The sequence below is a fragment of the Mytilus californianus genome, unplaced genomic scaffold, assembly GCF_021869535.1.
Source record: "Mytilus californianus isolate M0D057914Y unplaced genomic scaffold, xbMytCali1.0.p SCAF_6, whole genome shotgun sequence".
NCBI lineage: Eukaryota > Metazoa > Mollusca > Bivalvia > Mytilida > Mytilidae > Mytilus > Mytilus californianus.
In genome coordinates, this window is record NW_026262712.1 from 91,656,197 (window position 1) to 91,671,901 (window position 15,705).

At 32.0% G+C, this 15,705-nt stretch overlaps 1 protein-coding gene across 1 annotated transcript in view; it reads left to right on the plus strand.

Annotated features, from left to right (window-relative positions):
- LOC127706355 (dynein axonemal assembly factor 3-like) overlaps positions 1 to 15,705 on the plus strand; it is a 49,480-nt gene that overhangs the window by 20,983 nt on the left and 12,792 nt on the right. The window contains exons 13-15 of the mRNA XM_052210926.1: positions 1,440 to 1,554; positions 9,814 to 9,888; positions 13,200 to 13,281. Coding sequence (XP_052066886.1) covers positions 1,440 to 1,554; positions 9,814 to 9,888; positions 13,200 to 13,281 — 272 coding nt within the window. The remainder of the gene's footprint in view (positions 1 to 1,439; positions 1,555 to 9,813; positions 9,889 to 13,199; positions 13,282 to 15,705) is intronic.

Here is a 15,705-nt window from a genome sequence, read left to right on the forward strand (position 1 = left end):
AATTCATACTTTAATAATGAATGTAATATTTTCATGACATTGAAACTATTAACCTCAAGCATTTAGAATGTAAATATGGTTAAAAAATGTAATCCTTTTTTTTCCACAGTAAGCACTTACAAAATTAAAGATACAGTGGTGAACACTAAACCTTTTTTTTATGACAATGTGATTTACAAAATAAATAAGTTTCAATCTTTAACTTGGAACAATGAGCTACGGACTTAGTTTATAATTACATCTGATAAGTTTTTGGATTGATTTTAATACAACTCTACTATGATGTTTATATTTATTAAGGTATAGAACCACTATTTTGGGCCCTTTCAAAAAGAACATACAAGAAAGTAGTACATGTACATATTTTAAACAAAATAGTTCCTATGCTTAGCTGTAACTTTGTCAAAAAATAAACTATTTGGGTAATTTTGGTATCAATAAAAACTTGAGGAATTGGGATCACTGTAGAACCTTTGTTGAAAGTTTCTTATGAATAACAAAAAAAATATGAGAAATTATTAAAGGAGGGCTCATTTGCCCTGTTGTTCAGATCAGAAGTACCTGTTTTTGTACTACCAAACTTCTGGGAACCAGTTTGCTCAAATATGCAATTAAAGGTATGTTGAATTTTTAGCACAAGTCAGGATAAGGTATAGTTTTGACTTGAAATGATTGCCACTTTATTTGAACTTAAGACCAAAGTAGCCATTAATGCTTGAAATTGCAGAATTTAACATAGAAAGCAATGGGCTACTATAAATTAATGGTTTTATTCCTAAAATAAGGAGATGTGGTATGATTGTCAATGAGACAGTTATCCATTTAAGGCCAGAGGAAAAATTTGTACACTAACAAGTGACGGTATTGCCATCAACAAAGTCTGAACCCATACCATATATTGTAATGATCTTATGAGTCAAGCCCATTCCAACTGATAATTACAGTTTGCTCTTATGTTGTGTTGTTACACTACAGTCCAAGGTATTGGGGATGGTTGAGCTTTCACAAAACATTTAAACAAATGTTTAACCCCACCACATTCTTTATGTGCCTGTCCAAAGCCTGTAATTCAGTTATTGTCATTTACCGTCGGCCATAAATGTTTTTCATTTAACAATGTAATAGCTGAAATTTCTCTGTTGAATTGTTCACATCTTGTCATTCTTGGGCCTGTGATAACTTACTATAAAAGTATGTTTTTTGCCAATTGTTGAAGGCTGTTTTCAGTGACCTGTAGTTGTTTTTCATTCTTCTCCTTTTGTCTTTGGGGGATGGTTGCCTCATTGGTAAACATACAACAAATCTTTTATTTTTCACATTATAAGTACTAAATGATTTGGTTTGTGATTGGTCAGTTCAGTTTGAATTTTATCTTGAGTTACTTAAATGTGTCATTCGGATTTAAAGGGAATTTTTAGAGCATATTTTCACTTTTCCAGAATCTTTGCCATTGGATGATGTGAAGATAACATTTTTACCTGTCATGTCAGTAGCAGATCTCCCAAGAAAAAGTAAATACAAGAAGTTGTTTGACATCATTTATTTCTCCAACAGGTAAGACATTTTTTTTATTTACTTCAATTAAAAAAGGAAGCAAACAAATCATATAGTAATATTGAATTTTCAGTCATACTTAGTACTGTTAACCAACTTATTTTAAAAAAAAATATTGCTTTGAGCCGTTTCTTAATGAGGGTAAGCCATATGACTGGTATAAACTCAAGTGAACCTTTTGGACAAGTTTTGAAAGTTGTATGTATCACGATATCGATTGGGGATTCCCTCAAACTTGGATGAAAAATATTAAAAAAATAATATGTTCTACTTTTCCCGGAAAAATGCAAACTAAACTTATCTTCATAGGTCAACATGCTGTTGGGGTTTAATCTATTTTATTCTGTTGAATCTATCATATCTTTTGACTCTGGCAGTTAACCAATAGGTTTGAGCATTTATTTTAGTTCATTTGTTTGAAAAACATTAAATATGCAGTTGATATATTTTAATAACATGCCTGAAACTAGACTGATCAATTAATCAAAGCCATACCGTCCTATTGGCATATATTTATATGAAACTTACATGACAGGGGTCGTGCTTGATGGAAATGAATACTATACTGTCATTCTGGCATATAATTATATGCAATGGACCTGCTCCAGAGACAGGTGAACGCCATACTGTCCCATTGACCTATATTTATATGGAACTGCTACAAGGGACGTGCTTGATAGGCAAATGGAAGCCAGGCTGTCCTACTGATATATATTTATATTAGTAAAGAACATACGTAATAGTCAAATTAATTTGATACTGAAGATTTGAACTTTCAAGTGATACCATTGGGCAGTTCCAATTTTTTGGACTTTGACTAATCTTTATGGGAAATATTCTGTGAAGTCTTCTCTGTGATATTAAATCTCTCTCATAAGTATATTTATTTAACTCTTAGAACATTGAATATCCTTTTATCCCTTAGGACATTGAACCAGAATTACCATTTTACTCATTATACTAAGGACATTGAACTGTATTATATAATAAAAATCTATGTATGACCTATATAAAATCTGTTCAACTGATTTTGTCTGCATATCATATAAAGACCCTCTACATAATTATTCATTAGCAGCATTATATTTTTTTTTAGCTCACCTGGTTCAAAGGGATAGGTAAAATGCATTTATTGTGTTATTTCTTGTAAACTATAATAGATATAGTAAATCTGCCATGGCAAAAAAATGCTCAGAATGTCTATATCTACCTATTTCCTGTATTTCACCAAAACTATCAGATTACTCATAGGAGTTATTGTCCTTAATGATGTTTTTTGACTTATTTCAAGTTTTTGCATATTATTTTGAAAACGTTAAAATGATCAGCAATACAAGATCTCAAAAAATGCCAATATGTCCAGACCTATTTGATGATTCCTTATAGGAGTTATTGCCCTTCAATGATGATTTTGACTAATTTACAAGTTTTTGCCTACTATTTCAAAAACTATAATAGATAAGTAGTCACTGTGAACAGCAAAAATTATCACCTAGTCTGATGATAAATATCAGATGACTCCTTACAAGAGTTATTGCCCTTAATTTGTTACTATCTAACTTTTGAGTATTTGCCTCTGATCTTGAAAAATATATTATAGATAGGTAGAAACTGTTAAAAATTATGGATATAAAAAATCTGTAAGAATGCAAACATGACAGAAACCATGGGCTGACCCCTTACAGTAGTAATTGCATAGAAAGACAATTTTTACTAACTTTTGAGGTTTTGCTTATTATTTCAATTTTTGACAGGTTAGTAATTCATGCTCTTAGGAGCCTCTTGTTTGAATACTTATGGGGAAAACAAATTGTTTTTCAATGGAAGGATATGTATATTTGGGATTTCTTTGTGAATTTTTTAAATTTTAACAAAACCTTTTGACTTCACTGTATATTTGCCCTTATTTCCATCATAACAAACCTCTGGTCCTTAATAGTATACTTTTTAGGATAAATTTGTGCTTCTATGAAACCTTATTCATAAAGAAACCAGGAGAAATATTTGATGCAAATCACTGTTAGTCAGCTGTTTTAACCTAATTGTCATTTTCCCTTTGCAAGATGGCTGCGCTCATGAAACACTGTTTTGTACATTGTCATTGTTTCTTACAGTTTCAAAATGGCACTTTGTAAAAATTTGTTTTTAGTAGAACCTTTACTAATTTTTTTTTTATTTTTTCTCTTTTTGAAGTTTTACAAAACTTGTATCCATAGTACCTGGATGTGGAAGTGAAACTATCGCTTATCTATCAAAAGCTAATTGCTAAGCATAGAAAACTATGTGGGATGTGTAGTGCCTATTAGTGCTGATTTCATAACAATATTGTATTAAGGTAAAGTTATAGACAAGTACATATGTCCTTCCTCCTTATGTAAATAAAGGGTTTATTGGTTTGTTAATAAATATTTTATATCCATAAATTACAGGTGTTGCATTAATCTAAATGTAGGATATTAAAAACCAATTCAAGTACAGGCTCATAAATCAAATTGGCATATTAACCTGTTAACCAATATCATTATAATGGTGATCAGTCACCTGTGAATTCATATTATATAAACTAAAAATTACGCAGTGAAAAATTATACATCAGTGTTAATAACGATTTTATATACTGAACAAAAGAAGTCGGCTATACGGTATGGGTGTGTCTGTTATTCAGAAATTTTGTTATGCTCCTTGAATAAAATGAATTCTTTGTCAATCTATGAGTCTGAAACAAATACTTTCAAGATGGTACTTTGAGTTTATTTTTCTTAATCCGATACAAATACAGATATAAGGGAGGAAAAAAATCGTTTTGACTTTGGGCATAGAAGGTCAAGATTTAAGGATTTTGTTTTGTTTTCCAAATGATAGTTGGAGTATTATGAAAATAAGAAGATGTGGTATTATCGCCAATGAAGGAGGCAATTCTCCACTATTGACCAAATGACATTGTAGTTAGCAAATATAGGTCACCATACAGCCTTCAACAATAAGCAAAACCCAAAATTCATAGCAAGCTATAAATGGCCCCCAAATAACAAAATAAACATTTTAAACAAGAAAAGTAACAATCATTTTGTTATTTGAAATGCAACTAATATGTAGCTAAAAGATATATGGCAGAGGAAAAGCCAAATTAATTTTCAGGCCAAAAGGTCAAAGTTCAAGGTCACAGCTGCTATAAATAGATTGGAAAAATTAGTTGTGTTTTTTTTTAAAGATTTCTTGAGGTAAAGTAATTAAATTTTCATAAAAAGGGCCAGGGAAACCCCCGCCAAATTTTCTTTGGGTAGATGAAGTGTCTAAATATAACTTTTAAAAAAATCATCTTTTTTTTTGGCATCACCTTCTTTGGTTAGCTAGGATAGGGGAACCCTTTTCATTTTTTTTAACTCACCTGTCCCAAAGGGCCAAGTGAGCTTTTCTCACTTGGAGTCTGTGGTCATCCATCATCCTCGTCGTCGTTAACATTTACAAAAATCTTCTCCTCTGAAACTACTAAGCCAAATTTAACCAAAGTTGGCCACAATCATCATTAGGGTATCTAGTTTTAAAAATGTGTTGACATGGCTAAAAATAGAAAATAGAGGTAAAATGCAAGTTTTGTCTATTATCTTGAAAAATGCTTTCAAAAGAAAATCTGAAAGGGGTTTAAACATTCAGAATGATGAGATCTACCTATTATTGATTTACATTAGACCATTTTTTATAGGAGTTATTGCCCTTTAAAGACAAATTTTATCTTTTTTAGATCACCTGGCCCTTTGGCAAATCTGACATAGGGTAAAATTGTTCTTCAGGTCAAAATCTATCTGCCCTGAAATTTTCAGACAAATCAGACAACCCGTTGTTGGGTTGCTGTCCCTTAATTGGTAATTTTAAGAAAATTTTGCAGTTTTTGGTTATTATCTTCAATATTATTATAGATAGAGATAAACTATAAACAGCAATAAAATAAAGCAAAGTTAGATCTACAAATAAGTTAGCATGACCAAAATGGTCAATTGACCCCTTAAGGAGTTATTGCCCTTTATAGTCAATTTTTAACAGTTTTTTGTAAATTTTTGTTATCTTTTACAAAAATCTTCTCCTCTGAAACTACTGGGCCACATTTAACCAAACTTGGCCACAATCATCGTCAGGGTATATTGTTAAAAAAATGTGTTCGATGACCCGGCCCACCAACCAAGATAGTCGCCATGGCCAAAAATAGAACATAGGGGTAAATTGTAGATTTTGTCTTATATCTCAAAAACCAAAGCATTTAGAGCAAATCTGACATAGTAAAATTGTTCATCAGGTCAAGATTTATCTGCCCTGAAATTTTCAGACAAATCAGACAACCCGTTGTTGGGTTGCTGCCCCTGAATTGGTAATTTTAAGAAAATTTTGAAGTTTTTGGTTATTATATTGAATATTATTATAGATTAACTGTAAACAGCAATAATGTTCAGCAAAGTAAGATCTACAAATAAATCTGATAAATCAACATGACCAAAATTGTCAATTGACCTGGAAAAATCTTCTGCTTTGAATTTAACTACTGGGCAAAATTAAACTAAACTTGGCCTCAATCATTATTAGGGTATCTAATAGTATTTATTATGATTTTAACCTTATTTTACATGATTTCCAAAACCACAGTAGATACAGGTGAGCGACACAGGCTCTTGAGAGCCTCTTAGTGAGTTTTCATTTTTGCCTATTATCTTGAAAACTATAATAAACAGAGAGAAATTTTATTCAGCAAAATTAATCAGCAAGACAAGATCTACAAATATGTTAAATGGTAGAAATCGTCAGACGACTCCTTATGAAGTTATTGCCCTTTATTGACGATTTTATCAATTTTTTGCGTTTTTGCTTAATATATGAAATACTATTATATATCGACAGATAGAAACTCATATAAACAAAATGATGAGCAGGACAAGATCTACTAATAAGTTTCATTGTTGAAATCGTCTGACGACGTCTTATTGGAGTTATTGTCCTTTAATGATGATTTTTACCAATTTTTTGCATTTTTGCCTAATATCTGAAAAACTATAATAGATAGATAGAATCTTAGATAAACAAAAATGTTCAGTAAGACAAGATCTACAAATTAGTCAACGTGACCAAAATTGTAAGTCTACTTCTTTTTAAAGTTATTGCCCTTTAATGACGATTTTTCACATTATTTTTTTGCATTTATGCCTGTTATCTTGAAAACCATGCTAAATAGATAGAAACTTTGAATATTCCCGTTTAATGTGATATTTTTTAAAAGTGGCCATTGTTGAAGATGCAGGTGAGCGACACAGGGTGTTTAGAGCCTCTAGATTAAGGGGTTAGCCCCATGGCCAGGAATACCTCATTTCTGTATATTGGGACTCTAATTTACATTTTGATTTCTAAATAAAGACTTTACTCCCAGAAAAATATGCTAGTTCTGGGATAGTCAAGTTGTTTTAGGATGGTCACAGCTTGATAGCACATGTAAATGAAATTAGAAAATTTGATATTTGGATTTTAGCTGTGACCTTAATAATTCTAGTATGCAATTATGAATTGTAACATATTTGCTATTTAAGTGAAAAATTACAGATAAAAAGTATATGTTGTCTTTGTTCCATCAATGAATGCCATTTTGCACCCTTTAATTACAAAATAGACCATACACAGCACTCAGTTTCAGTGTTGATTGACCTTTGAAATAGTTAACATAAAGAATTGAAGCATTGAGACACTTTCTTAACAACTCTTTTATGTATATACTGTAAATTCAGAAACTATTGTGAGGGATTTTTATTAATGCGAATAATGCAACTGGGTGAGTATCACAATAATAAAAACTCGCATTCTGATATCTGGTACATATATCTGTATGCAGCTTTTCCCGAAATTGCAAAAATTAATCTTGCATTATTGTCCATTCTCCCAAAATCACAATAATAAATGCATGCAATAATTTCTGAATTTACAGTAATTGTTTATAGACTAGTGACTTTTGTTGCAGTCGACTCACTTTTTTATAGACGTATTTACACTTTTGAGTATTTGGCTGAACTTTGTCTCTGAATGACTCTAGATTTGTCTCCGAATAACCTTCTGATGTCATGCAACAATCACTTTTCAATTATGACGTCAAATTTTTTAAAATATGTAATATTTTGTGGGAACTTTTGATGATTTGAAAGGGGCATCAACTACAAGATATATAAAAATAGAATATTATTTTTTATGGTCAATCAATAATGAAAGTGAAATAGTGAAATAATAATTCAGGTTTAGCAGCCAGTTTGGCTTTATTTTTGTCAAATTAAGCTAAGAAACATTGCTGATGAATTATTCACTTGCAAGTGAATAATTTGGCCTAATTGAATATGTATTCATGTGACCTTCCATTTAACCCCTTAGCTGAGATGGGTAACACATGTATTTAGCTATTAAAAGAAAAAAGAATGCCAACATTGAAAGTGAAACAAGGATGTACCATTTGGTTGAATGATTCGATCCACAAAAGTATCATTCTTATACCGGTAAAAACGAAGATAAACATACTTTTAAACCTACAATATGAAATCAAACAGACCTAGAAAATCCAATTGCATGTGGTCGCTATTTATTTATACTTACATTTATGTTTATATTGGTTTATAAGACTGTTGGCAGTCTTTAGAGGTCATCTCGGTGGTTGATTAAATGACGTCTAGACAAATATACACACGAAATGCTGATACATATTATCGAGTCCATGGATTGTTAATTGTTTATTTTAGTCTTTTTATAATTTGGATATACGTTTTTATGTTTTAAATCAAATATGAGAATTTTAGTCAAATCGGTGAAAATGAATTTGACAGCTAATGCCCCTTTAATATATAATGGCTGACAAATTTTCATACAAATGTAAATACATTAACCATGGCCTTTTGAATTTGGACACCTAAAATTTCTTGAAAATTGGCACTTATCATCTAAAATAATGTTTTTTTTTTGGTTGCCCTCGTTACAGATATTGAATTGGTATTTGATATGTAATCATAGAATATCTTTATCACAGTAATTGTTAATACGAAACCTTATCATTATTATTTATATAAGACTTATTGTCTCCAAGCATATGTCAATGAAATGAGAGACATTTGATATATTTGTTTATTGAACAGGCATGATTTTCATCATATATCAGTATTTAATTAACTTTATGTAAGCTTCTCAGCTTTGAACTTGGCATTGATCTTACATTATTACCTGTGTTTTATGGCTGACCTGGTTGAACGGGTCATTTACATCTTATATAAAAATTCAAGATTTTAATGACTGTGGATTCATTTATTTTTGTGGGTACCAATTTTCGTGGTTTTGGCCAAGTCTGCATACATTCCTTTAGAAAATTTGTACTTCGTTGAACATTTAAATTCGTGGTTCCCCTGTACCCACGAAATCCACGAAAATTGGTATCCAAAGAATATTAATGAATCCACAGTATCAGATAGTTGATAGCTTTATTATTAAGTGCATCTGTTTTTGCTAAAATGATAGAAAAATGAAATTTATTTGAATGTTTAAACTAACCATTCCTATTGCCGATTAAACAGTTATGTCATATTCAAAAGGGTTATTTGCCAAAATTACCAGTTGAGAGAAGGTAAACTTACCTGAGCCATGATATATCTGTTCATAGTCATGACTTCCTGTTGATTTTAATTTGGTCCTTCTGTTTGTCATCAATTAACTCGAATGATTCTGCACCATCTATCGGTCAGTGTCCTCTGTTGCAATTGATAGTAATCAAGTCAGGTTAGTCATCAATCTGTGTTATAATTATAATATTCTGCTGTGAAACTTTGCTGTCAAATGAAATCAATTTTGGCAGGAATTATGTATGAAAGGTTGTTTATAAGCATTTTTTTTTATTTCAATCTGATGGGGGATTGAGAGGGGGGATTATGTCCAGAGGCAATTTGCATCAGAGACTCATCATATCTTCCTGAGGTTTGGTATGTCTTACCATAAACGTACATTTCTTAGATTCATGAATAATAAATTATTACTTTTATTTTATACAAATTTTCAGTAAATTTTTTGTTGAAACTGCTTGTTTAAAGCAAACCAAACGTTTTCTAGTGATGATTTGGTAGTAAATTTATTTCAAATAAACTGTCTCTTCCATAGAATCTTTGATTTTTTAGTGTCCCCATATTATTTATAGGACCATAAAATATATTACCCATACCCTTCCTTAAAAAAAGTGACTAGTACTTTCTTTTTAATTTTCAGTTTGGTTCATCTGCTCACCAGTGACTTGACACCAATATATGCTGATACTGCTACGATAATTGCTGAATCAGCACGGTAAGTGACTTGACACCAATATATAATGATTCTCCTGCAATAATTACTGAATCAGCACGAAAAGTAACTTGACACCAATATATGCTGAAAGTGCTACAATAACTGCTAAATCAGCACGGTAAGTGACTTGACACCAATATATGCTGAAGCTGCTACAATAATTGCTGAATCAGCACGGTAAGTGACTTGAAACCAATATATGCTGAAGCTGCTACAATAATTGCTGAATCAGCATGGTAAGTGACTTGCCACCAATATAAGCTGATGCTGCTACAATAATTGCTGAATCAGCACGGTAAGTAACTTGACACCAATATATGCTGATACTGCAACGATAATTGCTGAATCAGCACGGTAAGTGACTTGACACCAATATATAATGATGCTGCTGCAATAATTGCTGAATCAGCACGAAAAGTAACTTGACACCAATATATGCTGAAAGTGCTACAATAATTGCTAAATCAGCACGGTAAGTGACTTGACATCAATATATGCTGAAGCTGCTACAATAATTGCTGAATCAGCACGGTAAGTGACTTGAAACCAATATATGCTGAAGCTGCTACAATAATTGCTGAATCAGCATGGTAAGTGACTTGCCACCAATATAAGCTGATGCTGCTACAATAATTGCTGAATCAGCACGGTAAGTGACTTGACACCAATATATGCTGAAAGTGCTACAATAATTGCTGAATCAGCACGGTAAGTGACTTGACACCAATATATAATGATGCTGCTGCAATAATTGCTGAATCAGCACGAAAAGTAACTTGACACCAATATATGCTGAAAGTGCTACAATAATTGCTAAATCAGCACGGTAAGTGACTTGACATCAATATATGCTGAAGCTGCTACAATAATTGCTGAATCAGCACGGTAAGTGACTTGAAACCAATATATGCTGAAGCTGCTACAATAATTGCTGAATCAGCATGGTAAGTGACTTGCCACCAATATAAGCTGATGCTGCTACAATAATTGCTGAATCAGCACGGTAAGTGACTTGACACCAATATATGCTGATGCTGCTACAATAATTGCTGAATCAGCACGGTAAGTAACTTGACACCAAGGCTTCCAAAACGATCATATATTCCAGACATTTGTATAATGTCCGGTAAAAGTCCGGCTAGGCAAAGCATGAAACAGACATCTACTTTTTAGTTTTCAAGGCTTAAGAGACGGTCATTTTAACATAATTCGCAATCTTTTTGACCCAACCTTTTGCCTTAAACAGCCACACATTTCCGGTCATAAAAGTGGCATGATCATTAAGTACTATCAAAACAACCCCTACTGTAATACCTTCTCATTTTAATCAAGGCTAATTAGTTGTCGAACAGCTGAAATTTACCTGTTCAGGTGACAGGTAAACTATTTTGAACCGGACATTGATCAGTCTATTCAAAGTTATTTTCTTACATTTCAGTGGTTTGCATCTAATAAATTTAGTTAAAAAGATTTAAATTATCAGAAATACGTTTACAAATATGATTTGATGAAAAAATTAAAAAGGTGAAAATGAAAAATCGTCATAACCACGTTGTTTGAACCAGAGACATGTCTCTGTTTGAACTAGTACACGTGTGCGCATGTGCGCAGGTGTGAAATTTAATTATGCATCCTAATTTCTTCAAAAAATGCTTAAATTGTCATTGATACCTTTATCTCACGTTTATTTCGAATATTTTCTTGAAGAAATAACGTAGAAAAAGCTACTTACACTCTAAACTGGACCCCTGTTGTGTTCACATATCGCTACACTGACAACAGGTATGGCCTAAATCCCGTGGTCAGAATTCTGACCACGGGATTTAATAATTTGACGAGACTAGTGCATCATGTGCTATGTTTATTATGTATTATACTGATAGGAAATCAAACGAAAAATTAGCACATTTATAACCCTACTGAGTTCTTAAGGGAATGAAAGATAACGGCTCATTTTGTCAAAAACATGATAACACGCTCGTTTGTCATTTATCTGCGCTACCACCATGGGGTTAATTAACAGATACTTGTTTATTTTGCGGCATCGCAGTATTAACAATTGAGGTCAATTTCCTATCACTATAATTGGTCTATTTTATGAGCGAATCGTTGAATTTGTAAGACTCATCCAATTAATGCCAATGTGACAATGGCTCCAACCCATTCCTTCGGTGCGAAGCTATAGATGGAACGGTGGACCAGTTTACTTACACTCATTCATGCTTTGCAAACATACACGGAATTTTCGTATCCGTCTCTGGTCCATGTTTTACCATTGTCAAGATAACATCCGGTTTAGATTTAAAAACGAAAGTAAAGTTTTTGACAACGTTATTTTGTACAAATAAAGAGTCTAAGCAGATATAAGTAGACTGATGTTGCACACTTCGAATGATGCACTGCCAATTTAACAGTTTACATCAGAGCTTCGAATTTGAATCAAAGAAAGTTTAATATCCTTTTTTTTTTAATGTCAATCATTGGGATGGCCAACTCGGCAACTGATTACCATAATTGCCTTTTATTTATTTAGTCTTAAGGGATTAAAATCGGGATAATATATAAAATGACCGGCTGGCTAAAAATAATTTTGGAAGCCCTGCTTGACACCAATATATGCTGAAGCTGCTACAATAATTGCTGAATCAGCACGGTAAGTAACTTGACACCAATATATTTTGAAGCTGCTACAATAGTAAGTCAAATGCTATGTAAAGTTGTAAGTGAAACAGTAAATCATTTTGTGGTATCATTTAGTATACTATTTCATTATGGTTAAAATACACTAGTTTAAAAATTCCAAGACATATTGTTAGTGGGATTTCATTTCCCAGGGAATAAACACACTAGTGTGAAAAAGAGATACATATGAACCTGGCAGGTCTACATGCCAGAATGAAGCCCTCTTCATGAGGGAGATGACACACTTTTAGGATGTGGGACATATGGGGTAAAAAAAAGTGGGATCTGGGGGAAAAAAATTGGGAAGTTGGAAAAAATTACAAAATTAAACATGATTTTGGAAATGAGCATCCCCTAGTCACCCTCCTCTCTACATTTATCTGCATATAGCTTTCCATTTGAATAAAATTTAACAAGTGTTGTCAATCTTAAACAGTACTTACTATAATTTTCTCCAATTCCGATTTTCAGTTTTGTATGTCACAGCATGTGTGTAGGTTTTTTTTTGTGACTAATTATATAAATATATTACATGTACTTTACCTTGGAAAAATATACAATATTGAATTTTTTTTCAATTGTCTTAAAAAAATGTTGATTGTATAGTAAGCTTTCTATTATTTTAACAGATACATGCTTCAGTTAAAAGATGACAAAGTAGGGGAATTTTTCTGGAAAGTCAAAGGCATCGCAGAAAAGGCTGGTTGTCAGGTAATCAAAATGTCAAGGAACAGTATATGGGCTATGTCACAGTTTTTGCTAAAATTTTGCATACAACCTTGTCTCGTTGAACTGTAACTGAAAATCGAAAACATAATGCATTGATCACTTTTATTATCTGAAATATTACTGATTGAATTCTTTCAAAATAAGTTAGCATTTGTATAGAAAGCACATAAAATCTGAGAAAAACCTTCTTAAAGTTGTCTTTAAATCATCAAATCTCTAATTTCTAATACCGGTACATAGATTTTTCTTAAAAAGTACATGCTGTTGATACATCAATTTCCGTTTTAATGATATAAAATAATCATCTGGTCACCGACTATGTTTTTTGTCTAATAATTAGGGATGTCAACGAGTCCTCGAGTACTCGAGTATCGCTCGGTGGTACCGAGTATTGATTACCAAAATGATACTCGATTAATCGGTTTCCTGTTTGTATGTTGTTGCTTTCTTAAGCTAAAACAAAAACTATTTTTATTGAGAGCGCCTCCCGGGAAATTAAACTTTAATCACAATAAATAAAAATTAAAATACGATTCTAATGTTTAGTTTAACTGTCATTTAAAATCTCTCCAAACATAGGTAGGTTATGAACAAGAGCATCTTTCCAAGGCTTACACTTTAGGCTAATCGTGTCTTAGTTATCCAACCACCTCTGTACCATCAGAGCATATATTTTGATCAGCAGGACTGTTAGTTACCTAACAAAGTTGAGAAATCGCCTCGTCCAAGAAAATGTTGACATAAATAATATTTTTAAATAAGAACAAATTCGTTGCAGCCTGTGTCGACCCTCAGAAAATGATTAAAGGCATCAGTAAGTTCTAATCATCACCCCTTTGTTGATCAGTAATTGTGTTTTTTTAAGGTTCCCAAATACTGTTGTTTGAGTAATAATTTTTCTATAGATATTGATTAATTACTTGATTAGATTATTGCCTGTTTACATAATTAGTACATGAAGTAAATCTAATGAGCTATTAATTGTGGTATAAAATTCCTTGGACTATTATCTAGGTAATATTGTCGAGGGTTTTACGTTCATAAAACAACGACCCACAATACATATATATATTAAAATGGGTATAATTTTGTGTTTCCATTTTGTAAATGTTTTACCGAGCGAGTACTCGAGTATCGCTAGGTAAATCCAACGAGTACTCAATTAGTAAATCTTTACCGAGTTGACATCCCTACTAATAATCAATCTGTTACCTAGTTGGTAGTGAAAAATGTAAAAAATTAACATTTTACAACCTGCAATGCGTTATGATTATTTCAACGTTTTTTTGGTATTTTTTCCACATAGAACACCACTTTCAATGATGTATACTGTAAAAACGAAGTCGTTGACCCTATCATTATTTCACATCATTTAAAAGGAAATTGATGTATCAACAACATATAGCTTTTTAAGATAAATCTATGTATTAGAAATTATAGATTTGATGATTTTAAGACATATATAAAAAAAAAATTTGCCAATTTTATATGCTTTCTATACAAATGTTCACCTTTTTTGAAAGAATTCAGTCTGACAGTAGTATTTCAGATGATAAAAGAGATAAATGCATTATTATACCCCCGCTTTCAAGCGGGGGTGTACTGTTTTACCTCTATCCGTCCGTCTGTCCATCCATCCGTCAGTCCATCCGTCCCATGAATATTTTTTGTTGCATCTTTCTCAGGAACTACATTTCAAGGATTTCTGAAATTTGGTTTCAAGGTTTATATAAGTCAGTTATACTGTGTGATGCGTTTTCACATTCAACACTCAACAACTTCCTGTTAACCCAACACTTACATTATTTTTCACATGACATCTAAGTTGAAAATTTTTGTCACATTTTTCTCAGGAACAACATTACATGGATTTTTGAAATTTGGTTTCAGAGTTTATATAAGTCAGCTATACCGTGTGATGTGTTTTCAGATTCATCATTAAACAACTTCCTGTTTAACGTCAAGTATTTGGGCGGGGGGGTATCATCAGTGAGCAGTAGCTCACAGTTTCACTTGTTTTTTCCATTTTCAATTAAAGTTCAACAAGCCAGAGTTGTATGCAAAATTTTAGTAAAACAAAAATCTGTGGCATAGCCCACTTACTGTAACTTGACTTTTAAGTTGTCATTCTATGACCCGAAAAATCAAATTTATGTACTTATTAGTGGAATATGTTCAATCATTTACAAGATACAGTAACCATATATATGTAACTAACTTGTTTTTGCAGATTTTTTTTTCACATTTGGACTTTTCTAGGATTTAGTTTAGCAATTTCCATACTAAGTTGAATATTGATGTTTTTATATGAAAGTAGTTTGACATGATTGTGTGTGTTTTTCTACTCATGTAAAGTGCATTAATAATAGTAAATTTCTGACAAATATATTGGTTTACAGTATTAGT